Source organism: Phycodurus eques, chromosome 10 (assembly GCF_024500275.1).
Source record: "Phycodurus eques isolate BA_2022a chromosome 10, UOR_Pequ_1.1, whole genome shotgun sequence".
Taxonomy (NCBI): Eukaryota; Metazoa; Chordata; class Actinopteri; order Syngnathiformes; family Syngnathidae; genus Phycodurus; species Phycodurus eques.
Window position 1 is genome coordinate 5,429,750 of NC_084534.1, and position 15,978 is coordinate 5,445,727.

A 15,978-nucleotide genomic window follows, 5' to 3' on the forward strand; every position below is an offset into this window, starting at 1 on the left:
ATTTGCCAAGTATGTCCAAAACACACAAGGAATTTGTCTCCGGTAGTTGGAGCCTCTCTAGTACAACAGATTTACAGAACACTTTGGGGACATAAAGACATTGACACAAAACAATTGTGCAAAAAGATGCAGACTCCTCTAGCACTTAGAGCAGTCAGAATCATGGCTGCGCATTGTACATAGGAAGAAGGGTTTTCCAGATTTTTGGAGTCAATGTTGGGGGTGTGCATTATACTTGAGAGCATATTATACATGAGAAATTACGGTATTTTAGGATAGGCCCCTGCTGTCAATAATAATAATAATAATAATAATATGTTATAGCAGTTATGCAGTTATGTTCCACAAAAAAATAGGTCTGTTAGATAGGGATACAGGTCTGTTAGTGAGGGATAAATAGGGTTTGGGATTAATAATCAATCAATAAATGCACAGCAATAACGATTCAAACAATTCTGAATCAATTAACAACTGTTAATAATAAATTCTTAAATAACAACAGAGGATTATTGGAGAGTCAATATGGCACACAAACCTGAGCGTTCCAGTATAAGTAAGTAATCCTGCTGTTCGATATCGGACCCTCCACGATACTACTGTACATTTATTTGTTTCTTACTCGAAACATAAATGCAATCGCAACATTGCATCTATGTTTCGGGTAAAAGGCAAATAAATGTACGGTGCATTGACGATCTTGCAAGTGACACCTACATGAGCCAGTATATTGTAAAAAGAGAACTTACGAGGGTCTGTGAAAAAAAATGTAATAAAGGGTTTGTTTCTTTACAAAAAAGTACATAACTATCAGAACCACTGCGGCAAGATAACAAGCCATCTGATCGAATAACTTGAGCTCCTGCCCATAGCTCCTCTCTCTCATACAATGAATACACGCAGGTATTTCAGCCTTTCAACTGCATCATCATGAGATACAAACCGAAACCAACTAAGAAAATACAATAACATTTATCTCAAGTTCGGTCTGTATGTAGCTGTGGGTCTGACGTAGGGGACCACCTCACACATCAGTGATGTCGCATCACTGTGCAAGCGCCTCAACATTATTCGATGTGAACGAGTGCACAATCCTATTGTTATTAATGTTAGTGATGTGTGACTGTGATAGAGCCTAATTCAATTATTAATTAGTTTAATTACTAACAGACAGTTTTGCCAATAATTTAAATAAACGTGATTTAAATTCCTTTTTTTTTTGTCATGATTAGTAAGGCTTGCTGGCAAATGTTAAATACAAGAGGATACAGTTCTGTTCTGTTCTGGTATGTTGCAAAAGACATACATTTTTGCATTGAGAGTCAAGTCTTTTAGATGGGGGTAAAATTTCGTTCTGTAAGAGCACTGGTCTGCTCCATCAGGATACAAGTGGATTGCGTAAGGCTACTGGATACAGGAACGTTGTGGATAGGGCTCGGACTTGCCCTCTAAATCCCCATTTGCTATTTGTGGTGACAGTAACGAATGACTTCCGAATCAGAATCGAATCATTATTCCTTCTACTCTTCCCGAAATAAATAAACAAAAACACGTCATACTCTAACAAATAAAAAATCCAATTTGATTATGTGAAAACTATATATTCACCTGGAAAGGGAGCACACTGGCACCTTTTTTGGTGTCGCTTATCCCTCAGGAATTTTTTTTATTTTTAGTTTAAAATGGCTTACTTTAACCAGGATCCCTCGCCGTACCGTGGTCAAAGGTGTAACCTGGGTTCGTTTTGCCTTTGTCACTGCCGTAAATCATCGTTGGTTAGGACTTTCTGCCTGTTTTTTGCTTGCTAGCTAGCTAGCCGGCTAGCTCTAATCATCTGCCATCCTGTGTTGGATCAACTTCCTTTCATTCAATCTGCCACGGTCGCCCCCTTCAGCAATTGCTCCTTTCCAGCTTCAGTTGAGCCATGATTATCCGTGCATCTCCTCGGGCTAGCCTATCAGACACCTCCTTCCGCTGAGGTCTTGGTGGAGGGCTATGGCTATTTGCCTCTGTGAGCCATTATCAACTGCAACAACAAACTGCAACTGCACACATACGCAGAAACTATGCGCAGTAAGTCCAATGGCATCGGCCATAAACACAGGCTAAAAACCGTTAAGTATTTTGTATATGTGGTGTAACAGCAGTTGCAGCTCTTGTCAGAATAAAGTCAGTAGCCATTCGAATTCCAATTCCAGTCACCAGCGATTGGTGCAGAGCCCTAGTTGTAGATGAATAAAGAAATGTTATATGGTATACAAGTGTGATACATGGGGATACCAATCTGGTGAAAAGGGGTTCAGGTCTGTATAACAGTGCTATAGGCAATGAATTCCAAAACCCACAGTTGTGTGAACTCCTCACCCAACACTAACAAAACAGACATGACTTTGAATTACCGGTATTTAGTATTCCTTTAAGTAATGCTTCTCTCCTCTCATTAAATGGATTTAACAGAGACCCCTCTCAGCGGATGCACCGGGGGTTGTCAGAGTCATTTCTGCATGACAGTCACGGTTCGTTATGTCAACGCAGACAACGACTCAAGTTCATCTGCAAAGGCAAATCTGGCCCAAGATTAACAGAGGGCAATCAATGAAAGCAAACATTTTAATTTGCATCATTGCAACATTTTGTAGTTGGAAATATATATTTTCAAACTTGAACCTTGTTAAATTAAAGGGTTATGATAGCATAGGCTGGAATCTCCCGAGTGATGAAGCAACGTGTATTGTGTCAGGAGAGTGTTGTGTGTTTTTTCCCAGTGTGCCGCAAAGGGCCACTCAGTGTCAGAGGTGAGAGTAGTGAATAGAGGCTGTGAGACCCCCTCCACAGCTGGGAGGAGACTCACCCAATTGAGAGCACTGGAGCAGAATGCTCTAGGCTCAACAGAAGAAGGGGGCTAAAGGCTTTGTCTCTGGTTCACTGCCTTCAAGTAGCCCCAAGATTCCTGGCAACCAGGTTTGACTGCTGGAAACGACATCCAGCATGAAGAAAACACAAAGGAGCTTGTATTTCTCAGCTGATGTGCAACACCGTGGCTCGCTGTGGAGCACAAATGAGTATTAGAAATATTGTCCGATTTTGGGATGGTTTATCAGTGATTTGCTGCAAAAAAAAAAAACGATGTTTATTTTTGTTTACATCAATTAAAAGCTGTAATTTTTGATTCACCAATTGTCAATATTTTTTGTGTCCAGTGGTATAAAAACTCGCTCTATCCACACATTAATAAAAATTTGGCAATGTTTTGATGTCGAGGAATTAGAAGTTTAAATCTGCTGAGATGATCCAATTATCCTTCATGCTCAGGATTAACATTAATCCGTGCTGGTTGTTAGTTCGCACATATCCTCTTTCTGATTCCTGCATGAAGTTGCATATTTTTCCCTTTGTATTCATCATTCCGCTTCAAACTTATACATCCACAAAAGTGCGGTGCCAATTTGCCCTGCTTCACAGAAAAAATATTCTGCTATTATTCCAGAAACATTTAGTCCTCAAACACAGACTTTCAAAGGACATTGAAGATTTATGGTACACCAAATGACCCACAACACTGCATGCTTTTGCTCAAAAGTAACCTAATTCTAAGGAAGCTTTGAGTGTGTTCAGTTGCATGGCAGGAGGAGGGACCATGGGAGAGATTACCCAACCAATTTAAGGCAGGAATGTTGTGTCAGTATTAACCTAAAAAAAAAAAAAAAAAAGGAAAGAAAACTAACAAGAACAATTATTGTGAAAAGCAGAGGTTGACGTTGTCAGTTCACTTTGGCTTTCACTTCTTTTGGGCGGAAACTTAGGCTAACATACCTAAGTCTTTGTTCAGATACGAGTTTAATCCGTATGAAACATGAATTCAAGTACGCAATACCTTGCCATCTGATTTTGAGGGTCTGTGCTCAGCATTTAGTAGTACGAGTTCTAATGGCGCCAATATTGACTGGCAATTATTCCACGGTGTACCCTGCCTCTTACCCAAAGTCAACTGGAATAGGCTCCAGCTTTCTTTTGAACGTGAACAAAATGAGTGTTAGAAGATGCATGGATGGTTTCTTCTGGTGGTGGTTCAACTCCCATCTATTAGTTTCTTCTTTGTAGCATGTTGGTTATATTAGTCTTCTCATGTTAATTTATGGCACCCAATCCGATGTTTGACTGGAGGTCACATTTATCCTGACACAGCTCAATACGAGACCTTCCATGCAGCTAAAGATTTTTTATTTTTTTTTTTAACAGAAAGAATCCACCAAATAAAAGATTATTGTGCTTGATCTGACTGTGACCCGGTAAAAGACATAGTAATGAATAATTTGTCAAGCAGAATGTTGCTGCTCTGTTTTGCGGGGACCATTGGCTTAGGATTCAATCATCAGACATTATCAGTTTTGTATGAACAGAGTGTACCTCACCTTTATAAATCTTTTTTATAAATTGTTTGTTTGTTTGTTTGTTTCTTCACCTCTCTCTCTCTCTCTCTCTCTCCAGGTCAATGCCAAAGACCTATCAAAAGCATCCCATGATCAAGCAGTGGAAGCCTTCCGTACTGCCAAGGATCCCATCATGGTCCAGGTTTTGCGCCGGGCCCCTCTGCCCAAACTGCTCTCCCCCACCGCTGACACCCAACTGTCAGATATCAGCACCCAGACTGAAATCACCCTCCAACACATTATGCCCCTCGCCAAGTTGCCACCACCATCACCCACCGTGGCAGTGCTCGAGGAGTACCTGCTTCCAGAGGAGTAAGCACAAAATAACTAATAATTCATCAATTTACTGTATGTGTAATGCTTTTGGGTTTTTTTTCCACTTACTCTGGTTTGCAATATTGTGTAGCTAGTGTAACTAGGTAAACCTATATATGTCTCACTGTAGTTTTATTTACACTTGATGGTTGATGCATTTTAAGGAAACTCAAAGGCAAACACAATCAATTCAATTTAAAGTCCCATTGATGGGACAAAAAAAAATGTGCAATTGTGCAACTCACACAATTTTTATGAAGCTTTTACTCTTTATCGTTATGCAATTTTTTCTTTACGGTTATTAAAAATAAATATTATTTAAATGGGCCGCCACCATTTGCTCTGTCTATAAGAATTGCCTTTACTATGAATGCCTAAAATTATAAATCATCAATACCTTTTTGAAAATAGGGCTTTAAGCATGGCTGTTTCAGGATGGGCGACATTTATTCATATAAAAACAAGGCGACATTAAAAAATTGCTCAATTATAATTTTTTTTACATGTCTTTGCTGTTACTGACCAAATTAAATGTAAATGACCCATATACTGTCATGTAATAAAACAAACTTAAACTACTGTTATCATGATCTAAGTGCTCTCACAACTGTCCTTTAAGTAATTAATGGTATTTTACTGCATCTAGATCACCCACATTGTTTCTCTATCACTTTGGTCAAATAAATGATGACTATGGTATGCTTTGGGGGGGGGGACAAAAAAAAAAAAAAAAAAAAAACGTACTTAGCACTCAAACACAGACAGACCTCTCACGCCGGCAGTTAATTGGGATTGGGAGCACGACACCTTATCGCCATGCTGTGATCACACAGGATGTGTTTGGGCTTGGATGGGAACGTGTACCTGTCACAGGAGCCGACAACTCCCACGGGGTACACTGGCAAATTAAATAGAGAGTTGTGTTCATGCATATTTGCATATTCCCTTTGTCTCTGTCTGTCTTAGGCCTTAAAGCTTGGAGAGTGTGGCTACATTTTGCTTCCCTGAACAGAAGCCATCACCCTACAGTTGTAAATGAATAAATGTCATTTCGTTAATTGTTATCCTCATCAAATTAACCACAGAGCATATTCATTTGTGATGGGCCTCTGGGTAGCACTCCATTTCAGAATTGGAGTGGGCGGCTATCTACATATAGTTGATATTACTTTCCCAGTATTCTGTTTTTTAGTTTGTCCTTCATTCTGTCTTTTTTCAGGCATCCTCCTGGGCATGAATACTTTGACCCCAATGATTTCCTGGATGGTATTAATCAGGACATAGAACGTGAAGAGCTAGAATATGAGGTAAGCATAATTAATTGTCGAATATTTTCAATGTAGATTTACAGTTAAACCCAAAATTATTCCGACCATGGCCAATTTGTTAGTTGACGTGCCTTTTCATTTGTTAAATGGGTATCGTTTGAATGGAAATGACACAGTGGTAAAAGAATAGAGGGGGATTACATTTAAATACTCACTGGTTCCAATATTTTTTACATTTTGATGTAAAATGTTCTGTACAAAACTATTTTTAATACAAGCATATCTGATTGTCTATGATAGAGGTTATAGAAGATAAAATCCGGTGTATGAATAATTATCAAAATGTGAACGCAGTAGTAGTTGGACGACTTCAGATTTTGTACAGTCGACGCAAAATCAAGTTGACATCAACTTGTCACTGATGACGCCATTGATATTTTTTTCCCAATAATATTTGCATAACTTGGCCAAACAGCGAATGCTGCCCACGTTCTGGCCCACCACACCAGCGAGTCCTGCCTAGTGAGAATTTGCAGTGTTTGCAAATAATTGAACTTTAATAGTGTGGGTGAAAAATGAGTCTGGCTCTTTTTTCCCCCTGAAATGGTTCCCCTATCTTACCAAAGCTGTGCATTTTGAAATGGAATACAATTTAAATCGATTAAGATGACTGACTAATTTTATTCGGCACACTCATCTGTTGCTGCAAGCGCTCTGCCTCCTCGTCAAGCCAAAACACATCATTGGCTACTTTTCGACATCACGCTCTAAACTTCATTGCGGAGTCCCAAAGTTGACTATTCTGCACAACCCCTAGAGTACCACACAACTTCTTAGTCTGCTGTCAATATCTTGTGTAAATTATCACAAATTCGACCCAAAATCTGGCTTTGTTCTGAAGAATATTGAGTTTAACTGTACATACTATCAACAAACGTGTTATTGTTCCATAAGCAGACTTGACCTCGCCTGTGTGTCTCCAGTCAGTGGCCAATCGAGTGACCACAATATAATATATCCTAGTTTATATTGACTATCTGTCTCCGCCACGTACAGACACTGATGTGTAGGCCAGACAGGAATCATTACTCACTGGTGATAATGCCTAATAAGTCCTCCCTGTGCCGTAGAGATGAGTGGATTTCAGATAATTAGATAGAGCAGCTAATAGATCAGTCATGATGGATTTGTAGTTGCCCGTTAACAATGCCAAGATGAGCCCATAATGTAGCTGCATGGTCAGAGACTCCCGTGGCTTCTTTGTGGTTCATCTGTGACCTCTATCCACCCCGATCCCCGCCACACACCAGTCACCTAGCTTAAAAAAAAAAAAATTAAAAACAGGCAAGAGCAGGAAGGTGAAGAGTGGGTCAGCCAAAAGCAGATATGATGCAGCTGCACTGACGCTGACTGACCCTGTAGCATCTTTTGTTTAAAAGACTCCATTAAAAATAGGCCACCAACAAAAATTTAGTGCTGCTTTAGTTACAGTATTTCAGGATCAAGCCCATAATTTAGTATGCCACTGAGTGTCTTGAGGTTATCCATTTTCATGTTTCCAATTTTGTAAAAGTCCTGGCCAAGTTTGTGTTTTGTAATATGTATACAAATGTACAGTATGGTAAAATATTATAGCCGGTCCAGCAAGTGGAAAAAAATCAGCAGCTTTTTTTTCGGGTTGTCTAATCCAAGAGCTGTTTTGACACTGTAACGTATGTGGATTGTACATTTAGGAATCATAATATAATAAAAGGAGCACAGATCCAAGATATGAAAATACCTCAAATAATGGTAAGATTAACAATGAACATACAGTACTTATATTAATTATAATATTCAGCTTGAACAAAACGTGCATTTATCTATTTTGCCCTCAATATGCATAACCAGGGTTTTCAAAACTTCAGCTCAGGGCTCAAATTAGAAATGTCGACCCTCCACAACCAAACAAAAAGAGATCATACATTCCTATAATGGAGTATATATTGTTATAATACGATTAAATATTGTGCATATAAACAATGTACATAGAAACTAAGTGTAAATAACCCAACTGACATTATTTATTACAATAGACATGAAAAAGAAAGCCCCAAAGTCGCCCAAACTATGCGGCGCCAAATAGTAACAGCATTTTACTTTGGCAATCTTTGACACAATAAAAACTAAATCTAGTCCTAAACTTAAATTGTTGGGGCTTTTTTAGGGAAGGAAGGGGGACGGGTTCATGCTGTATGAGACCATGAGGAGCGTGTTTTGCCAGACCTACCCAAAAGTCTTGGGACACACGTCTTAGGTACTCAACCAGGTCTTTGTTAACTGTGGGCCTACTAAGCCCTTTGAGACTCGTCTGTGATTCAGGGCAAACCAAATAAACTTGACTTATCCCACAGTTCTTGCTTTTGTTGATGCAAAATAAATAAAATGCAAACATTTTCCAAAGCTGTTTCTTGAAGAGAAGGCCATGTTTTATTTTGAACCGATTTTTGGGGATTGAACCCTCCCAGATGTGTGTCATGCTCCAGATAACACAGCTGCTATCGCTTACTGAAACTGTGAGATTACAGGAGTTGACAAGTGGAAGTGGGGCTCCGTCTGCCTGCTGTTCACTGCATCGTTGCTCATTCTGTCAAGGCCTCTTTGAAAGGCAATAGCTGCCCAGCATCAAGCTGCACGATTCATTTGTGATTGATATGTCATTCTCCCTCAGTAATCTAATTTCAGATTCTAGCACCATTCCTGAACTGCATGAAAACAAATGCAACACTTTTATTCTCATGTCTTCGCACACACACACACACACACACACAAATGTTGTCTTTATGCGGATATTTGACACAAACGTGTACTAAATGTATCTCAACAGGAGGTTGATCTATACAGAGCCAAAATCCAAGACAAGCTCGGCCTGACGATCTGTTACAGGACTGATGATGAGGATGAAGCTGGGATTTACATTAGTGAGGTATACTTGGATTATTTCCTTTTTATCATTTTTTTTATGTTTTCATCTGCTCTCCAGGATATACAGCACTTATTTTGCTGAATTACCTGTTCATTTAAAACATCTTCAAATGTGGTTCCAACATGGCATAGTGTGGTTAGTACATCTGCCACCCAATACGTGAACGTTATCTTACTGGGGGGGTTGGGGTAATCAGTTTACAATCGCAAATTCATATTTTTTTAGAGAAAAAAAGTTGTAATATTATGAACAACACCAAGAAACGTTCGTTACAAGGAAAAAATATGTACTTTGTCAGGATCAAAAGATTTTACAAGACTGAAATTCAATTTTTCCAAGATACATTTTTAATATTAAATAATATTAAATACTGAAGTCAAAGTTTAATGAATGAAGGAAGTTATACATTAATAAGTGAATCTTAAAAAATACAACTTTATTCTTGTAATATTATCCTTTTTTGTAAGACACCTTGTTTCTGTAAAACTACGCCGATATTCTCTAAAATAGGGCTTTTTTTCTCCAAAAGTTGGCATTGCAGTGATGTCAGATTTACGTGATAATCTGTCACAGTCAATAACAGAGTTTTTAATTGGCCCAAAGGTAAGGTAGGGAGAAGTAATTGGTTTTTATGTTTGTTTTGTTGGCACGCTGGCCCCATATGTAGAATAGGCACTTTTTCAATCATCCACCAAATTATTTTTATTTTATTTTGCAATCATACAACATAATAATATATTGCAAATTATTTTGTGAACCCTCAGTCCACGAACCCCAGTTTGAGAACCACAGGTATAGAGAATGGGTGGTTAGGTGGTCGGGAGGCGGTATGTTTTTTTTATTATTAGTAGTAGTAGACTTTGTTTGAGAAAGTGAAATAAATATTTTCTTTGTCAATGTAACAAATATTCATTCCATACATAAAGACAGACAGGCAAGTGGAAAGGATTCCTTGGCTTGTTCCTTATTGTTTTACTCTTTCTTTAGATTGATCCAAACAGCATCGCCGCTAAAGATGGCAGAATTAGAGAAGGTGACAAAATCGTCCAGGTGAGAGCTCATATTCTAGGCTTATACATGTATGTTCGGTATCTGTACTGAGCAGATGCTTTTAAATGCAAATTTCCTCCATGTGCCCGAAGATCAATGGCATCGAGATCCAAAACCGTGAAGCTGCTGTTGTGCTGCTGACCAGTGAAGGGAACCAGAACATCTCTCTATTGGTTGCCAGACCACACATCCAGGTAATAAGGATCATTACACATGCAAACTCCCTTAAGATGAAGTAACTTTTTTTTGTTGGATGACGATTTAGTCACTTTCTAAACCGAATCACAAAGTTGTGCTTCCATTGAATATTTAGTCAAGTAAAGCATACCTTCTCCCTACTGTGACTCAGCTGGACGAGGGCTGGATGGACGATGACAGGAATGACTTCCTCGATGACCTCCACATGGATATGCTGGAGCAGCAGCACCATCAGGCCATGCAGTTCACTGCAAGCATGCTACAGCAGGTACTTTACAGACACACACATGCCTCAGTGTGAAGACACAAAGATCTACTACTCCGCATTAGTACATACTGTATGTTGAAAGTGCAGCTGTTCAATCAACTGCTTTTTTATTCAGCAGACAGTGTGATAATCTTTTGTCTGTTATTATTAATACTATTAATAGTCTATAGACTTTTATAATTGTAACATGTTTTGGGTGGACTGTGTGTGTGTGTGTGTCTGTCTTTCTGCCTGCCCCCGTGTGAGGACCAAAAAAAAAAAAAAAAAAAAAAAAAAAAAAAACATGACAGTTTTATGACTTTTAGTACATTAATATTATATCTCATCGTGTGCCAAAAACACCTTTAGATTTTGACAAATGATGATAATGTTTTTTTAGGGATGAATGAAACTGTAATTTTAATTCATTCCAATTTAATTTATTTTGTTGTATTTGAGAGGATGTTTTTCTGCTGAAAACTCTTGATGCCCAAAAAGCTGTACGGGCCACAAATAAAATAAAAAGAACATGGAAAAATAAATACACTAATAAATGGTAAATAATAAATCTGAAAAATCCACTTGTGTACTAGGATGTAAGTGGGAATCTAGAAGAGTGGGATACACCCTCGACCAGTCAATCGCTGATTTTGTAAAGGCAGTTGAACTTATCTTAAAACAGAAACAAACCGATGAAGTGCAGTCATCAACATTTTTAAATCATTGAGTTCTGACTGTCATGCAACAAGATGTTTCAATTCTACAATTGTCCCAACTAATACAATCGTAAATATGTGTACTAAAGCCCGACCGATATTATGCCATTTCAAAGTGACGGAAATGGGCCAAAATGTGTTCTTTTTTTTTTTTTTTTTTTTTTTACACATTAACATAAGACGAACATAATAACATCTAAGCGCACATAACAAAATTATATTTTTCTCTGTGTTGTGGAGTAAAACCAATACTAAAGGACAAAGTACTGTAAAACAGTCAAATGTTGTGCCTGTTGTAAGCGTTAAGGGGGCAAAGAATAAGTTATTCGTTATATATGTTGTTTTATTAATTGGCCGATTAATCAGTGATTGGAATTTTATTCTGTCAAATATCGGAATCGACATCGGCCTCAAATAATGCATATAGGTCAGGCGCTAATTTTGACAGTGTCAAAGTACTCTTGAGCCTCATGTGTGGTCTGTGATTTTGTGCAGAAGAAGCATGAGGAAGATGGGGGCACCACTGACACGGCCACACTATTCTCCAATCACCACGAAAAGGACAGCGGAGTTGGTCGTACTGACGAGAGCACACGGAATGATGAGAGTTCAGAACAGGAGAACATCGCTGACGACCATACAACGGCATCCAACACACTGAGCAGCTACAGAAAACTGACATTCAGCCAGGACACCCTCGGAAGTACCGACCTGCCTTTCAGCGGCGAGTCATTGATCTCTGCAGACTTTGCCGACGCCGACTTTCTTGGTATCCCCGCGGATGAATGTGAGCGCTTCAAAGAACTCCTGGAGCTCAAGTGCCAAATGAGGAATGGAGGAATTCACGGCTTGTATCCCCAAGGTGGCAGGGCAGAAAGCCAAGACCAGGAGGTTGTGGACAAAGAGCTGGAGCTGCTCAATGAGGAGCTGCATAACATCGAGCTAGAGTGCCTTAATATCGTCCGTGCCCACAAGATGCAGCAGTTTAGGGAGCAGTGTCGTGAATCCTGGATGCTCCACAACAGTGGCTTCCGCAACTACAATACTACCATAGACGCACGCCGCCATGAGCTATCAGACATTACAGAGATGCCGGAGAAATCTGACAAAGACAGCTCCAGTGCCTACAATACTGGCGAGAGCTGCCGTAGCACTCCTCTTACACTGGAGCTGTCTCCAGACAACTCTTTGCGTCGCGGGGCTGAGAACCAAGCTGGGCCATCTAGCGCAAATGGCAGGGAGCTCAAATCTCTCCTGTCCCCTCTCCAAGACGTTTGTGGCCCCAGCAGGAGTAAAGCCCTTACAAAGGACCCCGATTCCCTGCAGTTAGAAAGCAAGGAGAGGAAACTAGGAGAGTCCAGCAAACCTGGGAGGAACTTTGCTCAGCCACGCTCACCTTATAAGCATGCACACATCCCCGCTCACGCCCAGCACTACCAGAGCTACATGCAGCTGATCCAGCAGAAATCCGCCGTAGAGTATGCCCAAAGTCAGATGAGCCTGGTCAGTATGTGTCGGGACCCGATCGCTTCCGGTGACTTGGGCCAGAAGATGGAGTGGAAAGTTAAGATCCGCAGCGACGGTACCCGCTATATTACCAAGCGGCCCATTCGGGACAAGCTGCTGAGGGAGCGCGCCCTGCGCATACACGAGGAGCGCAGCGGTATGACCACAGACGACGATGCCATTAGCGAGCTGAAGATGGGCCGCTACTGGAGCAAGGAAGAGAGGAAGCAGCACGCTGTCCGTTCCAAGGAGCAGCGGCAACGTCGCGAGTTCATGAAGCAAAGCCGAGCCGATTGTCTGAAGGAGCAAGTCAGCCTTGAGGACAAAAAGGAACCCAACATCATTGAACTCAGCAACAAAAAGATGATGAAAAAGAGAAATAAGAAAATATTTGACAACTGGATGACCATTCAGGAACTGCTGACCCATGGTACCAAGTCACCAGATGGCACTAAAGTTTACACCTCACTCTTGTCTGTGACTACGGTCTAAGTTCTGCTCTCAGAGAGGACGGATTGGAGGTTGGTGAACTGTAAATAGGACACTACCAGTTGGGGTAGAGATTTCTGCTTCGTTCAATGTGGCAAATTGTTGTAAATAGGAAATAAGACTTTTATGGAGTGTTTCCACGGCATGAGTTCAATGACTTGACTTCATTTGGTTGTGGGCTGGACTGTAGGAAACGTTTGCCAAATGAATCCTTTTTTTTTAATTATTTTTATTTTACTTATTTGCTTTCTCTTTTGAATAATCTTGGAAGCATACTTTTTTTATTGGAAGTATGAAATGTGCCATATATAAACAGCCAGCATTTACACTATTTTACATAATTATGTTCTTACTATACTGTATAGCTTTTATCAGTATTCTACTGCTTTGCATACTTTGCATACTCTGCTTTTACTCTGTTTTTCTTGCAATGTATAAAACATAGTCCTTTTTAAAAGGTATTTTGTAAATAAAAATGTTTGCAGAAACTGTAAAAGATTTAAATGTAATTTCCCAATAATGGTGCCGATTTCCCAAAGTTATTTCCATCAGCGACATACCATCTGTTACATAATGTAGAGACCATCATAATGTTTGTGTAGGCACACAAACATTATGATGTTTAGAAAAAAGCATTTCATATATTATTGACTGCATTTGTGTTTAAACACACTTTATAGTCACTTTTGCTTTCTTAGGCCTTCATGTACTGAAGTCAATAACAACTTAATAAATTCTTAGATAGCCGCTAAATTTGACATCCTGTAAAATGACAGAAATAAATTATTGTTTTATATATGATGAGCACACTTGGGTGGAATTGTTTGTTAGAACTGTTGAGTATACCTGGTCAGACTTAAAATAAAACCCACAATGAACTTCTTACCAAATGCATGTAAGGACTGGCCTGTTCTAAATATGGCAGAGTGAACTCTGTGTGCGAACCATCAGAAAACATGACTTGTTTAGTTTTGTGTTCATAGTTTTTGGGTACAAAAAAAAAAAAGAGGACAGAAGGAGAAACAAAAAAGTGGTCCAATTTGAAAGTTGACGATCCCCTCCCATAAAAACTGCGGCCCATCTAGTAGAGTGTTGCTGCTCCTAGTGGGGACATGTGCAGACCTGAGCTCGCACAGAGGGACACACAAATATTGTCCATCACTGGGAATGCAAATGGAGGGAGACATTGACATGCCGGAGAAGTCATATAAAAAAAAAGCCTTGAGCAATCTTTTATTGCAAACAAAATAGAACTGGTACTGCGATTGGCTGGCCACCAGTTCAGGTTGTACCCCGCCTCTCGCTCGAAGATAGCTGGGATAGGCTCCAGCAGCCCGTGACCCTAGTTAGGATAAGAGGTAAAGAAAATGAATGGATGGATGGAAAATACAATGTGTGAAAAAGCAATGCTAAAATAAAAGCAGCGGTCTAATGTATCCTCTTCCTCTAGAGTTGCCAGTGGTAGGTTGGTGAGGAGTTACCCGCTGGTGACCGCTCGTAGGAAGGGCTGTAGCAGCCCAACCACCTCAATTCACCATCTCGCCAACTTCATCACTAAATTCCCTTGTCACCAAAATGTGCGTATGCATGGGTCACAGTTTCCGTACAGATGCATTGTTTCTTTCCCTGAAGTTTCTCTTGATAGGTCACATACTTTGTGCACGAAGTTTCATACGCATCTTTCAGGCTCCGTTTTATGCAAACCCAAAGAAGAGGTCTCAGATTTGACAGGGAACAGCCACATTTTAGGGTTTCTCCATCTATTGTGTGAACGAAAGAATCTGTGTAACCAGGTAAGTGTGCAACTGTGCAGTTTTTGCCCTCTTACACACTTTGGAGACGAGGGCTTGGAAACATGTTGTCACGCCAGGTTGCATCATGGGCATAATCGCCATTTCTTTGGTGACGGGTCTCTTGTTTCGAACTCAAGGCTTTCTCCCTCGCTGTTAACGTCACATTTTTCATTTGAACTTACTGTAAGTATGGTGAGACGTCGCTGTGTTACCTGGTGGAGCACTTCGTCACATGATGGCAAAGGGAAAAAGAATCGACTGCCGACTGCCTTTTTACAGCTTTCCTGCTTGGCGACAAGAAAGAGGGAAGCCTCGGAGTTTCAGAGCTCACAAAGAGACGTCGGATGGCTTAGAGGTCTGCTGTAAGATGAAAACAAAAATCGACAGTATCACGAGAAGGGGCAGAGTGTGCGCCTTGCATTTTCTTTACAGTAACTGAAATATAAAAATAGATATCAATGATTAATGTCTGAGAATGTTTTGTATATATATATATATGTATATATTACATTATATATTATATTTGCCCTGCAAGACCATATCAAATGTATATTGGAGCTGGCCCTCCAGTATGTAGCGCATGTGCCGCTAATACTACAAATCCCTGAATGCTTTGCTCGTGTGTTGGTGCACCAGATGAGACTGGCAAGCGCCAACGCCTTTTCTGTTGCAGTCATTAGCAACCATGCTACCAGTCTCCTCAGGCAAATATACTGTATACCTCCCCTTCCCAAAAATGCCCAAATGAAAGGTGGAAAACAGGAGCTTTCAAGATAGTTGGGAGGCAGATTATCTGTTCAAGACAGATATTAGATTTTAGATCTACAGATTGTATCTATTTACATAAGAAACAAATACCACATGTCTGTTATTGCACATTTGATTTCCCATGTGTTTATCATATCAAAGTTTGCTTATTCCAGATTCAGTTATGTTCGTTTTCATATGATAAGGTTTAACATCACATATCTGGAACGAAGGGAAAACATGCACAATTGCAGTCA

The 15,978-nt window shown here is 39.9% G+C and overlaps 1 protein-coding gene across 3 annotated transcripts in view; it reads left to right on the forward strand.

The window, feature by feature from the left end:
* The window catches only part of pdzrn3b (PDZ domain containing RING finger 3b), a 112,903-nt gene extending 98,924 nt beyond the window's left edge, over nucleotides 1-13,979 (forward strand). For all 3 annotated transcript variants that reach the window (XM_061688135.1, XM_061688136.1, XM_061688137.1), the window contains 7 exons: nucleotides 4,486-4,739; nucleotides 5,962-6,049; nucleotides 8,877-8,975; nucleotides 9,963-10,025; nucleotides 10,118-10,219; nucleotides 10,375-10,491; nucleotides 11,682-13,979. In XM_061688135.1, coding sequence (XP_061544119.1) covers nucleotides 4,486-4,739; nucleotides 5,962-6,049; nucleotides 8,877-8,975; nucleotides 9,963-10,025; nucleotides 10,118-10,219; nucleotides 10,375-10,491; nucleotides 11,682-13,184 — 2,226 coding nt within the window. In that variant the 3' untranslated portion in view covers nucleotides 13,185-13,979. The remainder of the gene's footprint in view (nucleotides 1-4,485; nucleotides 4,740-5,961; nucleotides 6,050-8,876; nucleotides 8,976-9,962; nucleotides 10,026-10,117; nucleotides 10,220-10,374; nucleotides 10,492-11,681) is intronic.
* The last annotated feature ends 1,999 nt before the right edge of the window (nucleotides 13,980-15,978 follow it).